The sequence below is a fragment of the Bufo bufo genome, chromosome 2, assembly GCF_905171765.1.
Source record: "Bufo bufo chromosome 2, aBufBuf1.1, whole genome shotgun sequence".
Classification (NCBI taxonomy): domain Eukaryota; kingdom Metazoa; phylum Chordata; class Amphibia; order Anura; family Bufonidae; genus Bufo; species Bufo bufo.
This window is the reverse complement of record NC_053390.1, coordinates 436,874,394-436,894,972: the sequence shown is the minus strand read 5'-3', so window position 1 is coordinate 436,894,972 and position 20,579 is coordinate 436,874,394. Positions and strand designations below refer to the sequence as shown.

Below are 20,579 nucleotides of genomic sequence, written 5' to 3'. Positions count from 1 at the left end.
CGGATTGAATGTTGACCCATTCATTTCAATGTGGACGCAAAAAATGAGGACAGCACACTGTGTGCTATCTGCATCCATATGTCCATTCTACAGTCCCTCAATAAAGACAGAACAAGTCCTATTCTTGTCCATTTTATGAACAAGAATAGGTATTGTTACAATGGGTCCAAAAACAAAAACATGAATGTCATCCATATTTTTTGTGGATCCGCATTTTTAGGACAAGCGATTGCAATGGCGATCCCTCATTCTCATACTATGGCGTTGATTGTTGCATGTAAATGCAGTGCTTCACCTCCACTTAACGAAAAGCCGGTTGTCAGGAAGGAACGCTTCCTTCAAGAAAATTGGTTTCACCTCTGCACGTGTAAATCCATCTTTAAAGGGGTTGTCCGAGATCACAATATTGATGGCCTGTCCTTAGCATAGGCCATCAATATCAGTTTGGTAGTAGAGCTCCACCAACCCTTCAAACATCTGATCAGCAGGGTTGCTGATGGGATATCGATGACCTATGAAAATTACTTTGCCATCTGTCATGTCACTTAAATTAATGGTGGTCCAGACACCCAATGTGCAGGTAACTGCAGCATAGTCCTATTCAAGTAAATGGGGCCGTGTTGCAGTTCCATACAAAGCCAGGTGGCCTGGAGCACTGCAGTGCAGAAAAAGCAGAAGAGGAAATTGTACTAAATCAGCCACTTCATTCTCAGGATTGGTGGAGTTACTTTGAAGTGCAGATGTAGCAAGATGTGATATCACACTCAAGTTTAGTAGTGCTCCATCTGTGTATACTGGAAAGAGGTACTGATGGAAAGCTGTGATATATACCACTGTATAGGCATACATCACCCAAAGGTTGCCATTACAAAACAGTATACCATGTGGTATACTTTCATTTTACTGTAAACTGTTGTATGAAATAACATAATATGGTTTCCTGTACTCCAAGAAACGATGTGCAGATGTATACCAGCCTGAGAGAGGAACATCCTTTTGCCATTGGGTGAATAGAGCCCTGCGGATATGCTTATTGTATTTACTGGGAGCTTTTTTGAGCATGTGAACAAGCCAAGCTAGGATAGCAATATATCAGTTTATAAGATGAAAATAACCCTTTAAGAATACTGCAATGTAAAATAAATGTGTTTCCTAAAACAGCCAATCAGGTAATTGTTTTTAGTTTGGTTTGATGGTGCTTCTCCACTTTTCCTTTACACTAGTTTAAATAAGTATTTTGGATATATGAGGCCCTATATAGTAGTAATAAGTAGTGGGGCACCTGAAGCTTCTTAACCCCCTAACAGTTTTGCCCCAGCTGTGTTAAGGCTTTGAAAAAAGGACCTAACAGTTCAGCCCCAGCAGAGATGGCAGCATGGTGAGGGAGGGCTTATTTAACCCTTTATATCTCAGGCAGTGTGTGCCTAGTCTTATTTAAAAGCTGACAATCTAGGCTTTAAAACAAGACCAGGATCACGGCATTAGCTCTTCTATATAGGGAGATATAGCCTTTAGAATTTGGGTCAGGAGTAATAGCAGCTGAAAGCAAGTTACAGCTCTTTTCACTCCCTACCCAATTTATAAAGGCTATATATCATATCTACCTACCTATAGCAAATAATGCTTTGATTGTCAACTTAGATTGTCACATTTCAAACAAGAACTAATATCTTTACACAACGTGAGATAAAAAGGGTTAAAACACCCCTTCGCCTTCAGATGAATGTGATCCCAGCCAGCCTGGAGGACGAAAGGAGAGGCAGAAGGGGATCTGAGAGTCTGCACAGATGAGATAAAAAGATTCTGTCTTCCTGTGTAACTGTACATGTCACCAGTGGGAGGGTAACAAGGTTGAACTTGATGGACTTATGTATTTTTTCAACCGTATTATTTATGTAAAAAAAAGACTTCTGCCATGGTACCTCCTGTGACAGAGGTTAGAAAATCTGAGAGACAGGCTGCAAGTGAGGTTAACTGACAGTCTCTTGATTCTCAGTGTTGTTGCTTGGTAATGACCACACCTCTTGTCAGGTGCAGCTGGCGATCATTACTGCATTCCCTATTTAGTTTGGTCTCACACTTCATACCATGCGGTTGATATTCTTTAATTGGATTTGGAAGAGTTGGTGTGTGGACCTTTCCTATGTTCCTGCTCATCCATTTTCTTTAAGTTAAGTTATACTGCTTTTGTATTTGGTTGTTCGCCTGTGCTTGTTGTTACTAGGCCTCTGGGAGACGCTGGTTCGTTCACCTGGGAAGGAACCAGTAGTCTCATTCCCTTTCACTACCACGAGGGCATCTCAGGGCTCTAGGGTGTAGGTTCCGGACTATGTATTTTCCCACCTTTAGGGTCTATACATACTGACAGGAGTCAGGGCCAGGTTTAGGGGTTTCCCTAGCCTTGAGGCCTAGTTCTGTGTCCCTCCCCTCCCCTTTATTCGTGACAACTTCTGTGCAGATTACCTATTCCCCCTCTCCTCCATCAATCAGAGAGCATGATTAAACACAGTGAACACCATAAAAATAAATCCCACACAATGTTAAAATTGCATTTAATTTCATCTTCCCCCTAAAAAAATAAATAAAAGTAATCTAATATACAATATGTACCGCAAAATGTTTGCTTAAAAACTACAACTTGTCCTGGAAAATTCAAAGTCTCATTTAGCTAAATTGAAGAACAAATGTAAAAAAGTTATACCACTGGAACACAGAGTTATGACACTAAGGTTCTGCACCAACTATATTTACTTCAGACATAAACTAAAAATCTACCATATTTTTGGGAGGGCTTTTTCCATTTTAATGTGACTATTGGGAGGCGAATGAACTGCAGACAGGTCTCATGTTAACAAAGATGTAATACATTACTTTTTTTTACCGTGCAGCTTTACCTCAAATGTTAATCCATGTTTCTGGCAAAAAGCTTGTATCTCAGGATAGGCCATCTCCAATAGTGCATCACGTTCTTCTGCCATATCTGGAAAGGATATGTGACAAAGAGAAATCTAAATACATTTAAGAAAAAAATATTCAATTATTTTACTTAAAGGGAACCTGTCATCAACTTTGTGCTGCCCGTACTAACGGCAGAATAAAGTAGAGACAGGTGAGTTGATTTCAGCGGTCTGTCATTTAAAAGTTAAAAGTAAGTGGTTGCCGAGAACCAACATCACAATCCTTGCAGACTGGGCCTGGAAAAGAGTCCCGGCCACTTGAGAGTAGTCATGGTTATTCATAAATTCCTTCTCCCTTTCTCTCTGGTAGAGAACTGCCAATCATCAGCAGATGGGTGAGAATGCAGGAGATTATGTATAACCATGACTCTTCTCAGGTAGATGTGACTCTTTTCAAGGCCTGGGCTGCAATGATTACGATGCTGGTTCTCTGCAACCACTTACTTTTAGCTCATGAGTGACACACCGCTGAAATCAGCATTTCTGTCACTACTTTATGCTATCCTCAGTGAGGTCAGCATAAAGTTGATGACAGGTTCCCTTTAAATAATAATACCATACAATGCATTAAGAAAGAATATCACAAAAAGTATTGTCCAATCCTTTATTAACCTGTTCTGGACATAGGTACACCCTGATTTCCCGATCCTTAAGGACACAGGACGTACCGGTACGTCCTATGTCTTTCCGATCACCGCCGCTCGGCAGGCGATGATCGGAACCCGGTGCCTGCTCAAATCATTGAGACCTGCTCCCCCTCCTCCCCAGATATAATGGTCCAGACCTCAGGGATCCCACTCCCCCCTCCCCAGATATAGGTAGGATGGCAATGCCGTTGTAAGGGATCGCAGAACCTGGTCAATGTCAACCACAAATAGATGGTAATAATCAGAATAGATACAGTGTCCCGACGCGTTTCCTCAGTGATGTCTGATTCATCAGGGGACAAAATTATATACAAGAGGCTCCTTGATATAAGGGTACCTCTTCCAACCAAAGCACGTGACACAGGATGGTATCTAGTTCCAGGTATTGAGTCCTGTGTAGACCCAGACTATATATCAACCACCATCCGGTTATATGTCACAAACCGGATAGTGAGTCAAGAGCAATCCTGTGTCACTTAATCACAGCGGTCTATAAAGATACATAGACTGCTGTGACTTAAATCCAAGTATAGTGAATACACCACATATAAGATTACAAATAAATCACAATGAGTCAAGGTGTCAATTTCGTTTGCAGTGTAACAGATCCATGCTAGTTGTAACCCCCAGCATAGGTTAATGATCCGTACAGTGCTAAATACGAGCCATACTGAATCACTATGATGAATAAGTATGTCAGCGTGGTACACTTATCTGTCCAGTTCTAAATGACAACCGTTCCCAGATATCGCTAGGTGGAAGGTGCTCCTTGGCGTCCCGCGTGTAGCAGTGGCAATGGAACCGCGTTCGCGGGTTGTTTAAAAAGGCCAGGTAGCCCCGCCCCTACTCTACGCCCCCTCAGCGTCATGCCGTGCCGTCATCATGTGATATCTCAGCTGTTCGGCTTAAGTTCACATGACCGCACCTCTTCCTATGATGCGGTGTATGGAGGCGTGTACTGTCGCCAGGCAACCATCCGGCTAACCAGCTTCATTAATGAAGCCGAGATCCAAACAAGGCAGGTAACCCAGCAACCGGCCGTCTGACTAGTAACTGATCCTACGGCGAACACTCTCTCTTGCGCATGTGTGAGGCGGGTGTGTTATGGTGCAAAGGTCGGGTCAAAGGGCAAGTTTGGCCCAACCTTTGCTACCACCTAAGTACAATATAGTGTCCACCTGTGTGCCTAGTTTGCAGTTCACATGGTGGAGTCTTGAAGTTTCTAAGGTAGTTCCTCAAAATTAATAGCGTTGCCAGCAGTGGCTGTCGCACCCCTTCAAAGGAAAAGGGGCTCATCCTCCGTAAATAACCAAACCAAGTTAAAAATAAAGGAAGCTTATTTTATCCTACAGTTCATATTTGTTGTTAATGTTATGTGGGCACAAGAGGTGGAAGATATGGTCGGATAGTATGCCCAGTTGTCAGGGAGAGACACTATGGATCTATATAACAACTGAACGACAGTTGTTCGTTTAGACCCGTAGGCACAACTGTTTTAAGATGGAAGATCCACCATGTCTCTCTCTGTAAAATCCTCCGATCCCAGTCTCCCCCCCTGGGTTGTCTTACAATGGTCTCAATTCCCATGAATTTCAAAAATGACACATCACCTCCGTGCATCATGTTGACATGTTTTGCCAGGGACGTATCTCTGTCATTCCTCACGTCACCAAGATGTTCACCCACTCTTCGTCGCAATTCGCGGGTGGTCTTCCCTATATATTCAAGGCCGCATCTACAGTTCGCTCTGTAGATTACTCCCTGAGTGCGACAATTAATAAAATGTTTAATTAGGTAGGTTTTACCAGTGACGTTAGCACGGAATGACCGTCCCTGTGTAACGTATCGACATGCCACACAGCCACTACAGTGAAAGCAACCGATCGGGCGCTGAAGCCATGTCCCTTTAAGATCACGTGCCTCACTGTAGTGGCTGTGCACTAGGCGGTCCTTGAGGCTCAGGCCTCTACGATATGTGACCTGTACCCGCTCAGGAAGCACCTTTTTGATGTCCGGGTCGATTAGGAGGACCTCCCAGTGATTCCTCAATATCTGTTTGATTTCATTTGAGGCATCATCAAACGTGCCTATGAGGCGTATAAAGCCATCCCCAGTTTTTTTCGGTTTCGGATGAAGGAGATCCTCTCGCTTACTTTCACATGCTCTCTTGAAGGCAAGTTTAAGCACTTTATCAGGGTAACCCCTCTCCCGAAAACGACTTCTCAAGTCATTTGCCTGTTCTTTAAAGGCTTCCCAGGTGGAACAGTTCCTCCTAATGCGCAGGTACTGTCCCACCGGTATTCCCTTCTTCAGGGGAAAGGGATGATGGCTACTCCAATGTAGGAGTGAGTTGGTGGAGGTGGGTTTCCTAAAAGTGCTTGTTTGTAGTGCGTCTTCCTTGTCTCTTGAGATCAATATATCAAGAAAGGGTAGGGTGTCCTTTTCAAAGACTGAAGTAAATCTCATGTTGATGTCATTCACGTTTAGATTTTTAACGAAATCACAGAAATCTCGCTCTCCCCCTTTCCAGACAACAAAGACATCATCAATAAACCTTGCCCAAGTAACGATGCATGGGGTGTGTATGATGGGAGTGTCACCAAAGACCAATGTCCTCTCCCACCAGCCCAGGAACAAATTTGCATACGACGGGGCACATGAACTCCCCATCGCAGTGCCCCTGAGCTGGTGGTAGAGGACCCCGTCAAACAGAAAATAATTCCTCGTCAGGACAAAGTTTAACAGTCGCAGGACAAAGCCATTGTGTGGATAGAACTGTTGTCCCCTAGTGAGGAGAAATGATTGCACTGCCCTCATACCTAGATCATGGGGTATTGAGGAATAGAGGGCCTCAACGTCAATTGAGGCTAGTGATGTATCCGCCTCTAGACTGATTCCCTCTAGTCGACCAAGAAGGTCACTCGTGTCCCTCAGGTATGAGGGCAGTGCTTTCACAAAAGGCGCCAGGATGTGATCCAAATAGATTCCTAAATTTTGGGTCAGGCTATTGACGCCTGACACAATTGGGCGCCCTTTAACCGGGGTACCCCCCTTATGAACTTTAGGCAAGCTGTAGAATGTGGCTACCATGGGGTGTTTCTTATAAAGAAAATCAAGTTCATCCCCAGATATCAAATTATCAGTCTTTGCCTGTCGCAATATATCAATTAGATCTTTCTGATAGACGGCTGTAGGATCACCCCCAAGTCTCTCATATGTCTCTTTGTCATCAAGTAGGGTCTTACACATCTTTCTGTAGTCATCCGTGTCCATCAAGACAATATTGCCCCCCTTATCTGAGGGTTTGATGGTGAGATTTTTCTTCTTCTCAAGATCTAGCAATGCTTTATATTCACTGATGCTACAATTAAAGCCCCCCTGCAAAGAGGTAAGATTAGATAGATCTCGACAAACTTGGTTAACGAACACGTCTATGCATGTTGGATCCCCCAGGGGAGGCATCTTTATGCTCTTATTTTTGAGCCCAGTGAAGGGACCCTTACCCTCGTGGGGGGTACTATCGCTCAAACTGAACAAGAGGCGGACATCTTGAAGTATATCAGGTGAGATACCCATCTCTTTGCTCTCCCGCCTTGCGATGAGCGCAAAGTGTTTCCGCCATCTAAGTTTACGAGCAAAGAGATGGATATCTCTAACCCAATTGAAGAGGTTAAAATTAGGGGTAGGAACAAATGAAAGGCCTTTACAGAGTATGTTCATTTCTGAACCCTGAAGTAACTGGTCAGAGAGGTTAATTATCTGGTTTTCTTGCCTAACGGCCTGTTGGTCTGGGGTGGTGATTTTTGAGTCCCTCGATTGCGCAGGGGGTACGGTGTATCTAAAAAATCAGACCCACCTTGATCTTGCCTACCTCTCTGATTATTCCTCTCCCCTCTACCTCTAAAGTTTTGTACTTTCCTATAGCCCCTACCTCTTCCTCCAGATGTCTGATTCCCCTCCCTTTCGTTTTCAGAGGCCTCAGTGTCACTAGATGTGATGTCCACCTCAGGACGCTTCGTTTGTGATATATTGCAATCTAGCATGGAGTACACCCGGTTGTCCCTAAAATCTTGGAGATCCCGGTTAAATTGGCGGTGTTTCCGCTCCTTGAGGTGAAACTGAAATTTGTCAACAGTATTCTTCAATTGAAGTTCCTTGTTAGCAAACTCAGTCTCTCCCCCAAATTTCTGTGTGAGTTCAATTTGATCTTTTAGTTTACCTTCCAATTTAACCAGGTTAACCTTTTCTTCTTCCAGCAATATATGCATAAATCTGAGAGAGCTTTTTGTAGCCTCGTCCTCCCACTTGCTCATCAGAGAGGTAGACCTACATCTGATTGCTGGAGTTAGGGTAATCCTCAGTCCTCTGGGTACGATCTTATTTTTCAAATAGTTCTCTAATGATTGAATCTCCCACCATGAGGATATTTGTTCCTTGTAAACCTTGGTAAGGTCCTTGAAAGCGGCCTTAAATGAAGGTGCGTATTTGCTCTGTGTCAAGGTCTTCTCTGAGAAAACCTCATTGGCATCAGAGAGCAACTGTGTTTTGTCAACGCCAATGGAGAGGAAGCCAGCCATACTCCAAAAAGAAATGAATGTAGTTTACAGAACCGTATTTCAGCGGGTCAGGCTATAATCACTGAATAGCGAGCTAAACCCTTTTAATCAAGAACAAATTAACAGGTTGTGGGTAGCTTATTTCATTTGGTTTAAAACTTAACATTTAATTATGTCAATAATAAAAAGATAGGCCCTTAAATATAGACACTAAAGAAGAGAATATATCTGTAACCACTGGTTACACTAGTCTCCTGAAAAAATAGACGGAGACGGGAAGGAACCATAAACAGGGATAGCGTAAGAAATAGATAGGGTGAAGGGTACGTAAGTACCAAGGCAGAGGGACACACTGCTGGGACTATACCCTAGATGTCCCTAGTCTGTCTAAGTCACACCACTATCTAATGCAAAATACCTGCATTCGCCCTCCCTAAAGATGGACTGCCCAGCTTGGCCCGATAGACAGAATAGATGGTCCTGTGATGAAATGAATTGCTCTATCGGGTATGGGCACAAAAGTTGGCAAAATGGACGTAGTGATTGGATTCCAGGTAGGATGGCAATGCCGTTGTAAGGGATCGCAGAACCTGGTCAATGTCAACCACAAATAGATGGTAATAATCAGAATAGATACAGTGTCCCGACGCGTTTCCTCAGTGATGTCTGATTCATCAGGGGACAAAATTATATACAAGAGGCTCCTTGATATAAGGGTACCTCTTCCAACCAAAGCACGTGACACAGGATGGTATCTAGTTCCAGGTATTGAGTCCTGTGTAGACCCAGACTATATATCAACCACCATCCGGTTATATGTCACAAACCGGATAGTGAGTCAAGAGCAATCCTGTGTCACTTAATCACAGCGGTCTATAAAGATACATAGACTGCTGTGACTTAAATCCAAGTATAGTGAATACACCACATATAAGATTACAAATAAATCACAATGAGTCAAGGTGTCAATTTCGTTTGCAGTGTAACAGATCCATGCTAGTTGTAACCCCCAGCATAGGTTAATGATCCGTACAGTGCTAAATACGAGCCATACTGAATCACTATGATGAATAAGTATGTCAGCGTGGTACACTTATCTGTCCAGTTCTAAATGACAACCGTTCCCAGATATCGCTAGGTGGAAGGTGCTCCTTGGCGTCCCGCGTGTAGCAGTGGCAATGGAACCGCGTTCGCGGGTTGTTTAAAAAGGCCAGGTAGCCCCGCCCCTACTCTACGCCCCCTCAGCGTCATGCCGTGCCGTCATCATGTGATATCTCAGCTGTTCGGCTTAAGTTCACATGACCGCACCTCTTCCTATGATGCGGTGTATGGAGGCGTGTACTGTCGCCAGGCAACCATCCGGCTAACCAGCTTCATTAATGAAGCCGAGATCCAAACAAGGCAGGTAACCCAGCAACCGGCCGTCTGACTAGTAACTGATCCTACGGCGAACACTCTCTCTTGCGCATGTGTGAGGCGGGTGTGTTATGGTGACGTGAGGAATGACAGAGATACGTCCCTGGCAAAACATGTCAACATGATGCACGGAGGTGATGTGTCATTTTTGAAATTCATGGGAATTGAGACCATTGTAAGACAACCCAGGGGGGGAGACTGGGATCGGAGGATTTTACAGAGAGAGACATGGTGGATCTTCCATCTTAAAACAGTTGTGCCTACGGGTCTAAACGAACAACTGTCGTTCAGTTGTTATATAGATCCATAGTGTCTCTCCCTGACAACTGGGCATACTATCCGACCATATCTTCCACCTCTTGTGCCCACATAACATTAACAACAAATATGAACTGTAGGATAAAATAAGCTTCCTTTATTTTTAACTTGGTTTGGTTATTTACGGAGGATGAGCCCCTTTTCCTTTGAAGGGGTGCGACAGCCACTGCTGGCAACGCTATTAATTTTGAGGAACTACCTTAGAAACTTCAAGACTCCACCATGTGAACTGCAAACTAGGCACACAGGTGGACACTATATTGTACTTAGGTGGTAGCAAAGGTTGGGCCAAACTTGCCCTTTGACCCGACCTTTGCACCATAACACACCCGCCTCACACATGCGCAAGAGAGAGTGTTCGCCGTAGGATCAGTTACTAGTCAGACGGCCGGTTGCTGGGTTACCTGCCTTGTTTGGATCTCGGCTTCATTAATGAAGCTGGTTAGCCGGATGGTTGCCTGGCGACAGTACACGCCTCCATACACCGCATCATAGGAAGAGGTGCGGTCATGTGAACTTAAGCCGAACAGCTGAGATATCACATGATGACGGCACGGCATGACGCTGAGGGGGCGTAGAGTAGGGGCGGGGCTACCTGGCCTTTTTAAACAACCCGCGAACGCGGTTCCATTGCCACTGCTACACGCGGGACGCCAAGGAGCACCTTCCACCTAGCGATATCTGGGAACGGTTGTCATTTAGAACTGGACAGATAAGTGTACCACGCTGACATACTTATTCATCATAGTGATTCAGTATGGCTCGTATTTAGCACTGTACGGATCATTAACCTATGCTGGGGGTTACAACTAGCATGGATCTGTTACACTGCAAACGAAATTGACACCTTGACTCATTGTGATTTATTTGTAATCTTATATGTGGTGTATTCACTATACTTGGATTTAAGTCACAGCAGTCTATGTATCTTTATAGACCGCTGTGATTAAGTGACACAGGATTGCTCTTGACTCACTATCCGGTTTGTGACATATAACCGGATGGTGGTTGATATATAGTCTGGGTCTACACAGGACTCAATACCTGGAACTAGATACCATCCTGTGTCACGTGCTTTGGTTGGAAGAGGTACCCTTATATCAAGGAGCCTCTTGTATATAATTTTGTCCCCTGATGAATCAGACATCACTGAGGAAACGCGTCGGGACACTGTATCTATTCTGATTATTACCATCTATTTGTGGTTGACATTGACCAGGTTCTGCGATCCCTTACAACGGCATTGCCATCCTACCTGGAATCCAATCACTACGTCCATTTTGCCAACTTTTGTGCCCATACCCGATAGAGCAATTCATTTCATCACAGGACCATCTATTCTGTCTATCGGGCCAAGCTGGGCAGTCCATCTTTAGGGAGGGCGAATGCAGGTATTTTGCATTAGATAGTGGTGTGACTTAGACAGACTAGGGACATCTAGGGTATAGTCCCAGCAGTGTGTCCCTCTGCCTTGGTACTTACGTACCCTTCACCCTATCTATTTCTTACGCTATCCCTGTTTATGGTTCCTTCCCGTCTCCGTCTATTTTTTCAGGAGACTAGTGTAACCAGTGGTTACAGATATATTCTCTTCTTTAGTGTCTATATTTAAGGGCCTATCTTTTTATTATTGACATAATTAAATGTTAAGTTTTAAACCAAATGAAATAAGCTACCCACAACCTGTTAATTTGTTCTTGATTAAAAGGGTTTAGCTCGCTATTCAGTGATTATAGCCTGACCCGCTGAAATACGGTTCTGTAAACTACATTCATTTCTTTTTGGAGTATGGCTGGCTTCCTCTCCATTGGCGTTGACAAAACACAGTTGCTCTCTGATGCCAATGAGGTTTTCTCAGAGAAGACCTTGACACAGAGCAAATACGCACCTTCATTTAAGGCCGCTTTCAAGGACCTTACCAAGGTTTACAAGGAACAAATATCCTCATGGTGGGAGATTCAATCATTAGAGAACTATTTGAAAAATAAGATCGTACCCAGAGGACTGAGGATTACCCTAACTCCAGCAATCAGATGTAGGTCTACCTCTCTGATGAGCAAGTGGGAGGACGAGGCTACAAAAAGCTCTCTCAGATTTATGCATATATTGCTGGAAGAAGAAAAGGTTAACCTGGTTAAATTGGAAGGTAAACTAAAAGATCAAATTGAACTCACACAGAAATTTGGGGGAGAGACTGAGTTTGCTAACAAGGAACTTCAATTGAAGAATACTGTTGACAAATTTCAGTTTCACCTCAAGGAGCGGAAACACCGCCAATTTAACCGGGATCTCCAAGATTTTAGGGACAACCGGGTGTACTCCATGCTAGATTGCAATATATCACAAACGAAGCGTCCTGAGGTGGACATCACATCTAGTGACACTGAGGCCTCTGAAAACGAAAGGGAGGGGAATCAGACATCTGGAGGAAGAGGTAGGGGCTATAGGAAAGTACAAAACTTTAGAGGTAGAGGGGAGAGGAATAATCAGAGAGGTAGGCAAGATCAAGGTGGGTCTGATTTTTTAGATACACCGTACCCCCTGCGCAATCGAGGGACTCAAAAATCACCACCCCAGACCAACAGGCCGTTAGGCAAGAAAACCAGATAATTAACCTCTCTGACCAGTTACTTCAGGGTTCAGAAATGAACATACTCTGTAAAGGCCTTTCATTTGTTCCTACCCCTAATTTTAACCTCTTCAATTGGGTTAGAGATATCCATCTCTTTGCTCGTAAACTTAGATGGCGGAAACACTTTGCGCTCATCGCAAGGCGGGAGAGCAAAGAGATGGGTATCTCACCTGATATACTTCAAGATGTCCGCCTCTTGTTCAGTTTGAGCGATAGTACCCCCCACGAGGGTAAGGGTCCCTTCACTGGGCTCAAAAATAAGAGCATAAAGATGCCTCCCCTGGGGGATCCAACATGCATAGACGTGTTCGTTAACCAAGTTTGTCGAGATCTATCTAATCTTACCTCTTTGCAGGGGGGCTTTAATTGTAGCATCAGTGAATATAAAGCATTGCTAGATCTTGAGAAGAAGAAAAATCTCACCATCAAACCCTCAGATAAGGGGGGCAATATTGTCTTGATGGACACGGATGACTACAGAAAGATGTGTAAGACCCTACTTGATGACAAAGAGACATATGAGAGACTTGGGGGTGATCCTACAGCCGTCTATCAGAAAGATCTAATTGATATATTGCGACAGGCAAAGACTGATAATTTGATATCTGGGGATGAACTTGATTTTCTTTATAAGAAACACCCCATGGTAGCCACATTCTACAGCTTGCCTAAAGTTCATAAGGGGGGTACCCCGGTTAAAGGGCGCCCAATTGTGTCAGGCGTCAATAGCCTGACCCAAAATTTAGGAATCTATTTGGATCACATCCTGGCGCCTTTTGTGAAAGCACTGCCCTCATACCTGAGGGACACGAGTGACCTTCTTGGTCGACTAGAGGGAATCAGTCTAGAGGCGGATACATCACTAGCCTCAATTGACGTTGAGGCCCTCTATTCCTCAATACCCCATGATCTAGGTATGAGGGCAGTGCAATCATTTCTCCTCACTAGGGGACAACAGTTCTATCCACACAATGGCTTTGTCCTGCGACTGTTAAACTTTGTCCTGACGAGGAATTATTTTCTGTTTGACGGGGTCCTCTACCACCAGCTCAGGGGCACTGCGATGGGGAGTTCATGTGCCCCGTCGTATGCAAATTTGTTCCTGGGCTGGTGGGAGAGGACATTGGTCTTTGGTGACACTCCCATCATACACACCCCATGCATCGTTACTTGGGCAAGGTTTATTGATGATGTCTTTGTTGTCTGGAAAGGGGGAGAGCGAGATTTCTGTGATTTCGTTAAAAATCTAAACGTGAATGACATCAACATGAGATTTACTTCAGTCTTTGAAAAGGACACCCTACCCTTTCTTGATATATTGATCTCAAGAGGCAAGGAAGACGCACTACAAACAAGCACTTTTAGGAAACCCACCTCCACCAACTCACTCCTACATTGGAGTAGCCATCATCCCTTTCCCCTGAAGAAGGGAATACCGGTGGGACAGTACCTGCGCATTAGGAGGAACTGTTCCACCTGGGAAGCCTTTAAAGAACAGGCAAATGACTTGAGAAGTCGTTTTCGGGAGAGGGGTTACCCTGATAAAGTGCTTAAACTTGCCTTCAAGAGAGCATGTGAAAGTAAGCGAGAGGATCTCCTTCATCCGAAACCGAAAAAAACTGGGGATGGCTTTATACGCCTCATAGGCACGTTTGATGATGCCTCAAATGAAATCAAACAGATATTGAGGAATCACTGGGAGGTCCTCCTAATCGACCCGGACATCAAAAAGGTGCTTCCTGAGCGGGTACAGGTCACATATCGTAGAGGCCTGAGCCTCAAGGACCGCCTAGTGCACAGCCACTACAGTGAGGCACGTGATCTTAAAGGGACATGGCTTCAGCGCCCGATCGGTTGCTTTCACTGTAGTGGCTGTGTGGCATGTCGATACGTTACACAGGGACGGTCATTCCGTGCTAACGTCACTGGTAAAACCTACCTAATTAAACATTTTATTAATTGTCGCACTCAGGGAGTAATCTACAGAGCGAACTGTAGATGCGGCCTTGAATATATAGGGAAGACCACCCGCGAATTGCGACGAAGAGTGGGTGAACATCTTGGTGACGTGAGGAATGACAGAGATACGTCCCTGGCAAAACATGTCAACATGATGCACGGAGGTGATGTGTCATTTTTGAAATTCATGGGAATTGAGACCATTGTAAGACAACCCAGGGGGGGAGACTGGGATCGGAGGATTTTACAGAGAGAGACATGGTGGATCTTCCATCTTAAAACAGTTGTGCCTACGGGTCTAAACGAACAACTGTCGTTCAGTTGTTATATAGATCCATAGTGTCTCTCCCTGACAACTGGGCATACTATCCGACCATATCTTCCACCTCTTGTGCCCACATAACATTAACAACAAATATGAACTGTAGGATAAAATAAGCTTCCTTTATTTTTAACTTGGTTTGGTTATTTACGGAGGATGAGCCCCTTTTCCTTTGAAGGGGTGCGACAGCCACTGCTGGCAACGCTATTAATTTTGAGGAACTACCTTAGAAACTTCAAGACTCCACCATGTGAACTGCAAACTAGGCACACAGGTGGACACTATATTGTACTTAGGTGGTAGCAAAGGTTGGGCCAAACTTGCCCTTTGACCCGACCTTTGCACCATAACACACCCGCCTCACACATGCGCAAGAGAGAGTGTTCGCCGTAGGATCAGTTACTAGTCAGACGGCCGGTTGCTGGGTTACCTGCCTTGTTTGGATCTCGGCTTCATTAATGAAGCTGGTTAGCCGGATGGTTGCCTGGCGACAGTACACGCCTCCATACACCGCATCATAGGAAGAGGTGCGGTCATGTGAACTTAAGCCGAACAGCTGAGATATCACATGATGACGGCACGGCATGACGCTGAGGGGGCGTAGAGTAGGGGCGGGGCTACCTGGCCTTTTTAAACAACCCGCGAACGCGGTTCCATTGCCACTGCTACACGCGGGACGCCAAGGAGCACCTTCCACCTAGCGATATCTGGGAACGGTTGTCATTTAGAACTGGACAGATAAGTGTACCACGCTGACATACTTATTCATCATAGTGATTCAGTATGGCTCGTATTTAGCACTGTACGGATCATTAACCTATGCTGGGGGTTACAACTAGCATGGATCTGTTACACTGCAAACGAAATTGACACCTTGACTCATTGTGATTTATTTGTAATCTTATATGTGGTGTATTCACTATACTTGGATTTAAGTCACAGCAGTCTATGTATCTTTATAGACCGCTGTGATTAAGTGACACAGGATTGCTCTTGACTCACTATCCGGTTTGTGACATATAACCGGATGGTGGTTGATATATAGTCTGGGTCTACACAGGACTCAATACCTGGAACTAGATACCATCCTGTGTCACGTGCTTTGGTTGGAAGAGGTACCCTTATATCAAGGAGCCTCTTGTATATAATTTTGTCCCCTGATGAATCAGACATCACTGAGGAAACGCGTCGGGACACTGTATCTATTCTGATTATTACCATCTATTTGTGGTTGACATTGACCAGGTTCTGCGATCCCTTACAACGGCATTGCCATCCTACCTGGAATCCAATCACTACGTCCATTTTGCCAACTTTTGTGCCCATACCCGATAGAGCAATTCATTTCATCACAGGACCATCTATTCTGTCTATCGGGCCAAGCTGGGCAGTCCATCTTTAGGGAGGGCGAATGCAGGTATTTTGCATTAGATAGTGGTGTGACTTAGACAGACTAGGGACATCTAGGGTATAGTCCCAGCAGTGTGTCCCTCTGCCTTGGTACTTACGTACCCTTCACCCTATCTATTTCTTACGCTATCCCTGTTTATGGTTCCTTCCCGTCTCCGTCTATTTTTTCAGGAGACTAGTGTAACCAGTGGTTACAGATATATTCTCTTCTTTAGTGTCTATATTTAAGGGCCTATCTTTTTATTATTGACATAATTAAATGTTAAGTTTTAAACCAAATGAAATAAGCTACCCACAACCTGTTAATTTGACCCTTGTAGCTATGCCATATGAATTTTTAAAAAAATTATAATCCTCAGCAGGCGGCCCAGGCCCCCAGTGGCGTAGGGCCCCATAGCCATTGCTATGGCTGCTATGGCGATACCTACGCCCATTACTACAACCAATGGCACACAGCACTGATGTGAACCAAGTAACAACAATGTACATGTAGCTTATTTATAATGCAGTATCATTATGTAGAAACATTTTTTAATACACAATGCTTTTTCTTTCCTTAAAGGGATTGTCCAACCTTATGGCTGTTTTAAGTAGCCACAGCAGTCTGTTGTACCTAGTGAAAAAATATATATATTTACCTACTCACTGCCGCTCTCTGTTCTGTTATCTTCTGATCCATGGCCTGTAAATTTCCAGATAGGTCAACTGCACTGTTACAGCCAATGACACAGTGGAGATGTGTTCCCAAGTAGCATGTGACCCAACAGTGATGCCCCGCTTAAGGACACGTTACCACTGAGGCCAGGGATTGGCTGCAGCGGCGCATCTGACCCCCTCTGAATGTTTACAGACCAGAGACTGGAAGATTGTAGAACAAGCCGGAGTACTGGAAAGGAATAGCAGGGAGCAGTGAGTATGATTTTTTCACTAGGTATAACATGCTATTGGGGCTACTTAAAAACAGCCATAATGCAGGACAGCCCCTTTAAACAATATGCAATCCTACCTGAAAAAGTGGAGCTTATGAAAAGTCGAACACTCTTGGATGACTCTACAGGCAGAATTTGTGCTTGTCCTCGGAAGATGTTCTTTTGGTTTCCTGAATCCATTTTTCTGCAGGGAGCATAAATAAATGCTATGATATAGGTAGCCAAGTCACTGGAACACAGTTCTAATAAAGCAGTTGTCCAGGATTTATATATTGATGTCCTATCCAGATCAGCAGATCAGCAGGGTTTGGCAAACTGCAACCCCCACCGATGAGCTTTTCCAAAATAGCTCCAGAGCCAGAAGTAGACATCGGCACTACCCAGCTCCATCCATTCTGTAGTGGACGAAGCTGCGCTACTCCCTCTAAAGTGAAAGGGAGCAATGCTGCAGTAACCAACTCCGTCCACTACACAATGGATGGAGCTATATAATTTCGGCCAGAGGCAGACTGGGAAATTAAAATTCCCCTGGAAAAAAAAAAATCATTGGTGGCCAGTGCGGCCTCACATCTCCCCCCCCCCCCCCATTCCTAGTTAAAATCACGTTCCCCCATCATTGGTGGCCGTGGAGAGTTCCGATCGGAGTCCCAGTTTAATCCCTGGGGCTCCGATCGCTAACCATGGCAACCAGGACGCTACTGCAGTCCTGGTTGCCATGGTTACTTAGCAATTTTTAGAAGCATTATACTTACCTGCGAGCTGCGATGTCTGTGACCGGCCAGGCGCTCCTCCTACTGGTAAGTGACAGGTCTGTGCTATAGGCAATGCGCCGCACAGACCTTTCACTTACCAGTAGGAGGAGCGCCCGGCCGGTCACAGACATCGCAGCTCGCAGGTAAGTATAATGCTTCTAAAAATTGCTAAGTAACCATGGCAACCAGGACTGCAGTAGCGTCCTGGTTGCCATGGTTACCGATCAGAGCCCCAGGGATTAAACTGGGACTCCGATCGGAACTCTCCACGGCCACCAATGATGGGGGAACGTGATTTTAACTAGGGGGGGAGATGTGAGGCCGCACTGGCCACCAATGATGGGGGATTCGGAACGTGATTTTAACTAGGGGGGGGGGAGAGGTGAGGCCGCGCTGGCCACCAATGATGGGGGATTCGGAACGTGATTTTAACTGGGGGGGGGAGATGTGAGGTCGCACTGGCCACCAATGATGGGGGATTCAGAACGTGATTTTAACTAGGGGGGGGGAGATGTGAGGCCGCACTGGCCACCAATGATGGGGGATTCGGAACGTGATTTTAACTGGGGGGGGGAGAGGGGAGGCCGCACTGGCCACCAATGAATATAATATTGGGGAGGGAGGGGGTCTGCCCCCTCCTGCCTGGCAGCACCTGATCTCTTACAGGGGGCTATGATACGCACAATTAACCCTTTAGGTGCGGCGCCTGAGGGGTTAATTGTGCGGATCACAGCCCCCTGTAAGAGATCGGGTGCTGCCAGGCAGCAGGGGGCAGTCATGTACACAGTTCGTAGAATATTCTAACTTGAAGCGTCCCCATCACTATGGGAACGCCTCTGTGTTAGAATATACTGTCGGATATGAGTTTCACGATCTAACTCAAATCCGATGGTATATTCTAACATAGAGGGGTTCCCATGGTGATGGGGACGCTTCAAGTTAAAATATACCATCGGATTGGAGAAAACTCTGATCCTATGGTATATTAACTCATGACTTTACATTGAAAGTCAATGGGGGACGGATCCGTTTCCAATTGCACCATATTGTGTCAACGTCAAACGGATCCGTCCACATTGTCTTGCATTGTAAGTCAGGACGGATCCGTTTGGCTCCGCACGGCCAGGCGGACACCAAAACGACTTTTTTTCCATGTCCGTGAATCCTCCAAAAATCAAGGAAGACCCACGGACGAAAAAACAGTCACGGATCACGGACCAACGGAACCCCGTTTTGCGGACCAGGAAAAAATACTGTCGTGTGCATGAGGCCTAAGCCACATGTTACATTGTGTACATCAGTGTAACCAGATATTTATGGTATTTAAGTTTGATATGCCATAAATATTTCAACTGGTAATACTAATATCCATTTACATTTTTGGCCCTTGGGATTGGTTCAGTCTGACAACATGGCCCCTGACCAGAAAAGGTTGTGCACCCTGCTCTAGATATATCCAGTGTAAAATGCTAGTACACCTTCCTCTAAATTCATAAGGATACAAAAATTAAACAAACAATTACAAATGTGAATAAAAATAAACTGTATGTTTATGAACTGTAAATTCATGAGGAGGTAAGGCTACTTTCACACTTGCAGCAGAGTGATCCGGCAAACTGCTGGCATTTGCAAGACTGATCTGGATCCTGATCAGTCTTAAAAATGCCTGATCAGTCAGAAAAATGCATTGAAATGCCGGATCCTTCTTTCAGGTGTCATCCGGAAAAAACGGATCCGGCCTTTATTTTTTTCACCTTTTTTTGGTCTGCGCATGCGCAGACCGGAAGGACCGATCCAGCATTCCGGTATTTTGAATGCCAGATCCGGCATTAATACATTCCTATGGAAGAAAATGCCGGCATTCAGGCAAGTCTTCCGTTTTTTTGGCCGGAGATAAAATCGTAGCATGCTGTGGTTTTATCTTTTGCCTGATCAGTCAAAATGACTGAACTGAAGACATCCTGATGCATCCTGAACGGAATACTCTCAATTCAGAATGCACCAGTTCTTTTCCGGTATTGAGCCCTTTTGACGGAACTCAGTGCCGGAAAAGAAAAACGCAAGTGTGAAAGTACCCTAACTTGAGCTAGCTATTTAGTTACTTCTAGGATCTGTTCTCTCTTAAAACAGATACATTCAGATGAGGGGGAAAAAAATCACCGTTCATCCGCAGGTGAGTGATCCAAGTTGAATATACAGTATGCTTTCTATAACTGTGATGGATAGAAAATAAGAGCTGAAAACATCTAATAAAATATCGTTAGAAGAAGAAACTTACGGTTGTCCTGCTGACGGTACTGCTGAAGACTTTGTATACAGGTGAGTGAGACACGCGGCGTGTCAGACAATATCCCATCTCTATAACAACAAGTGTTTTCTCTCTGGGACAGTTGAGTCTTCAGGGAGCTGGGAAACCTTCTTCTGTTTTCTGCTCACATGGCTTTTGCACACACACATACTGTAGATTGTTACTCAAAGGCTTTGTATAGGACAGGTCAAACCAGTTAAGATCTGGTCCTATGGTCACGGAATACAGTTGCCATTCAATTCATAATATGAGATGTTAGGTGTAAAGTGGCTCTGTAGGTTTAACCAGTTCAAGACCAAGCCGTTTGCCCCTCTTTCCTGACCAGGCACATTTTCAATTTTTTTAGCATATGTCTTTGAAGGCAATAACTTTT

General features: G+C 44.7%; 1 protein-coding gene across 1 annotated transcript in view; it reads right to left on the bottom strand.

Annotated features, from left to right (window-relative positions):
* Positions 1 to 17,627, bottom strand: part of NWD1 (NACHT and WD repeat domain containing 1) — a 71,944-nt gene extending 54,317 nt beyond the window's left edge. The window contains exons 1-2 of the mRNA XM_040417455.1: positions 17,224 to 17,627; positions 2,895 to 2,980 (exon numbers count right to left, since the gene is read on the bottom strand). Coding sequence (XP_040273389.1) covers positions 2,895 to 2,980; positions 17,224 to 17,326 — 189 coding nt within the window. The 5' untranslated portion in view covers positions 17,327 to 17,627. The remainder of the gene's footprint in view (positions 1 to 2,894; positions 2,981 to 17,223) is intronic.
* Between the last annotated feature and the right edge of the window lie 2,952 nt (positions 17,628 to 20,579).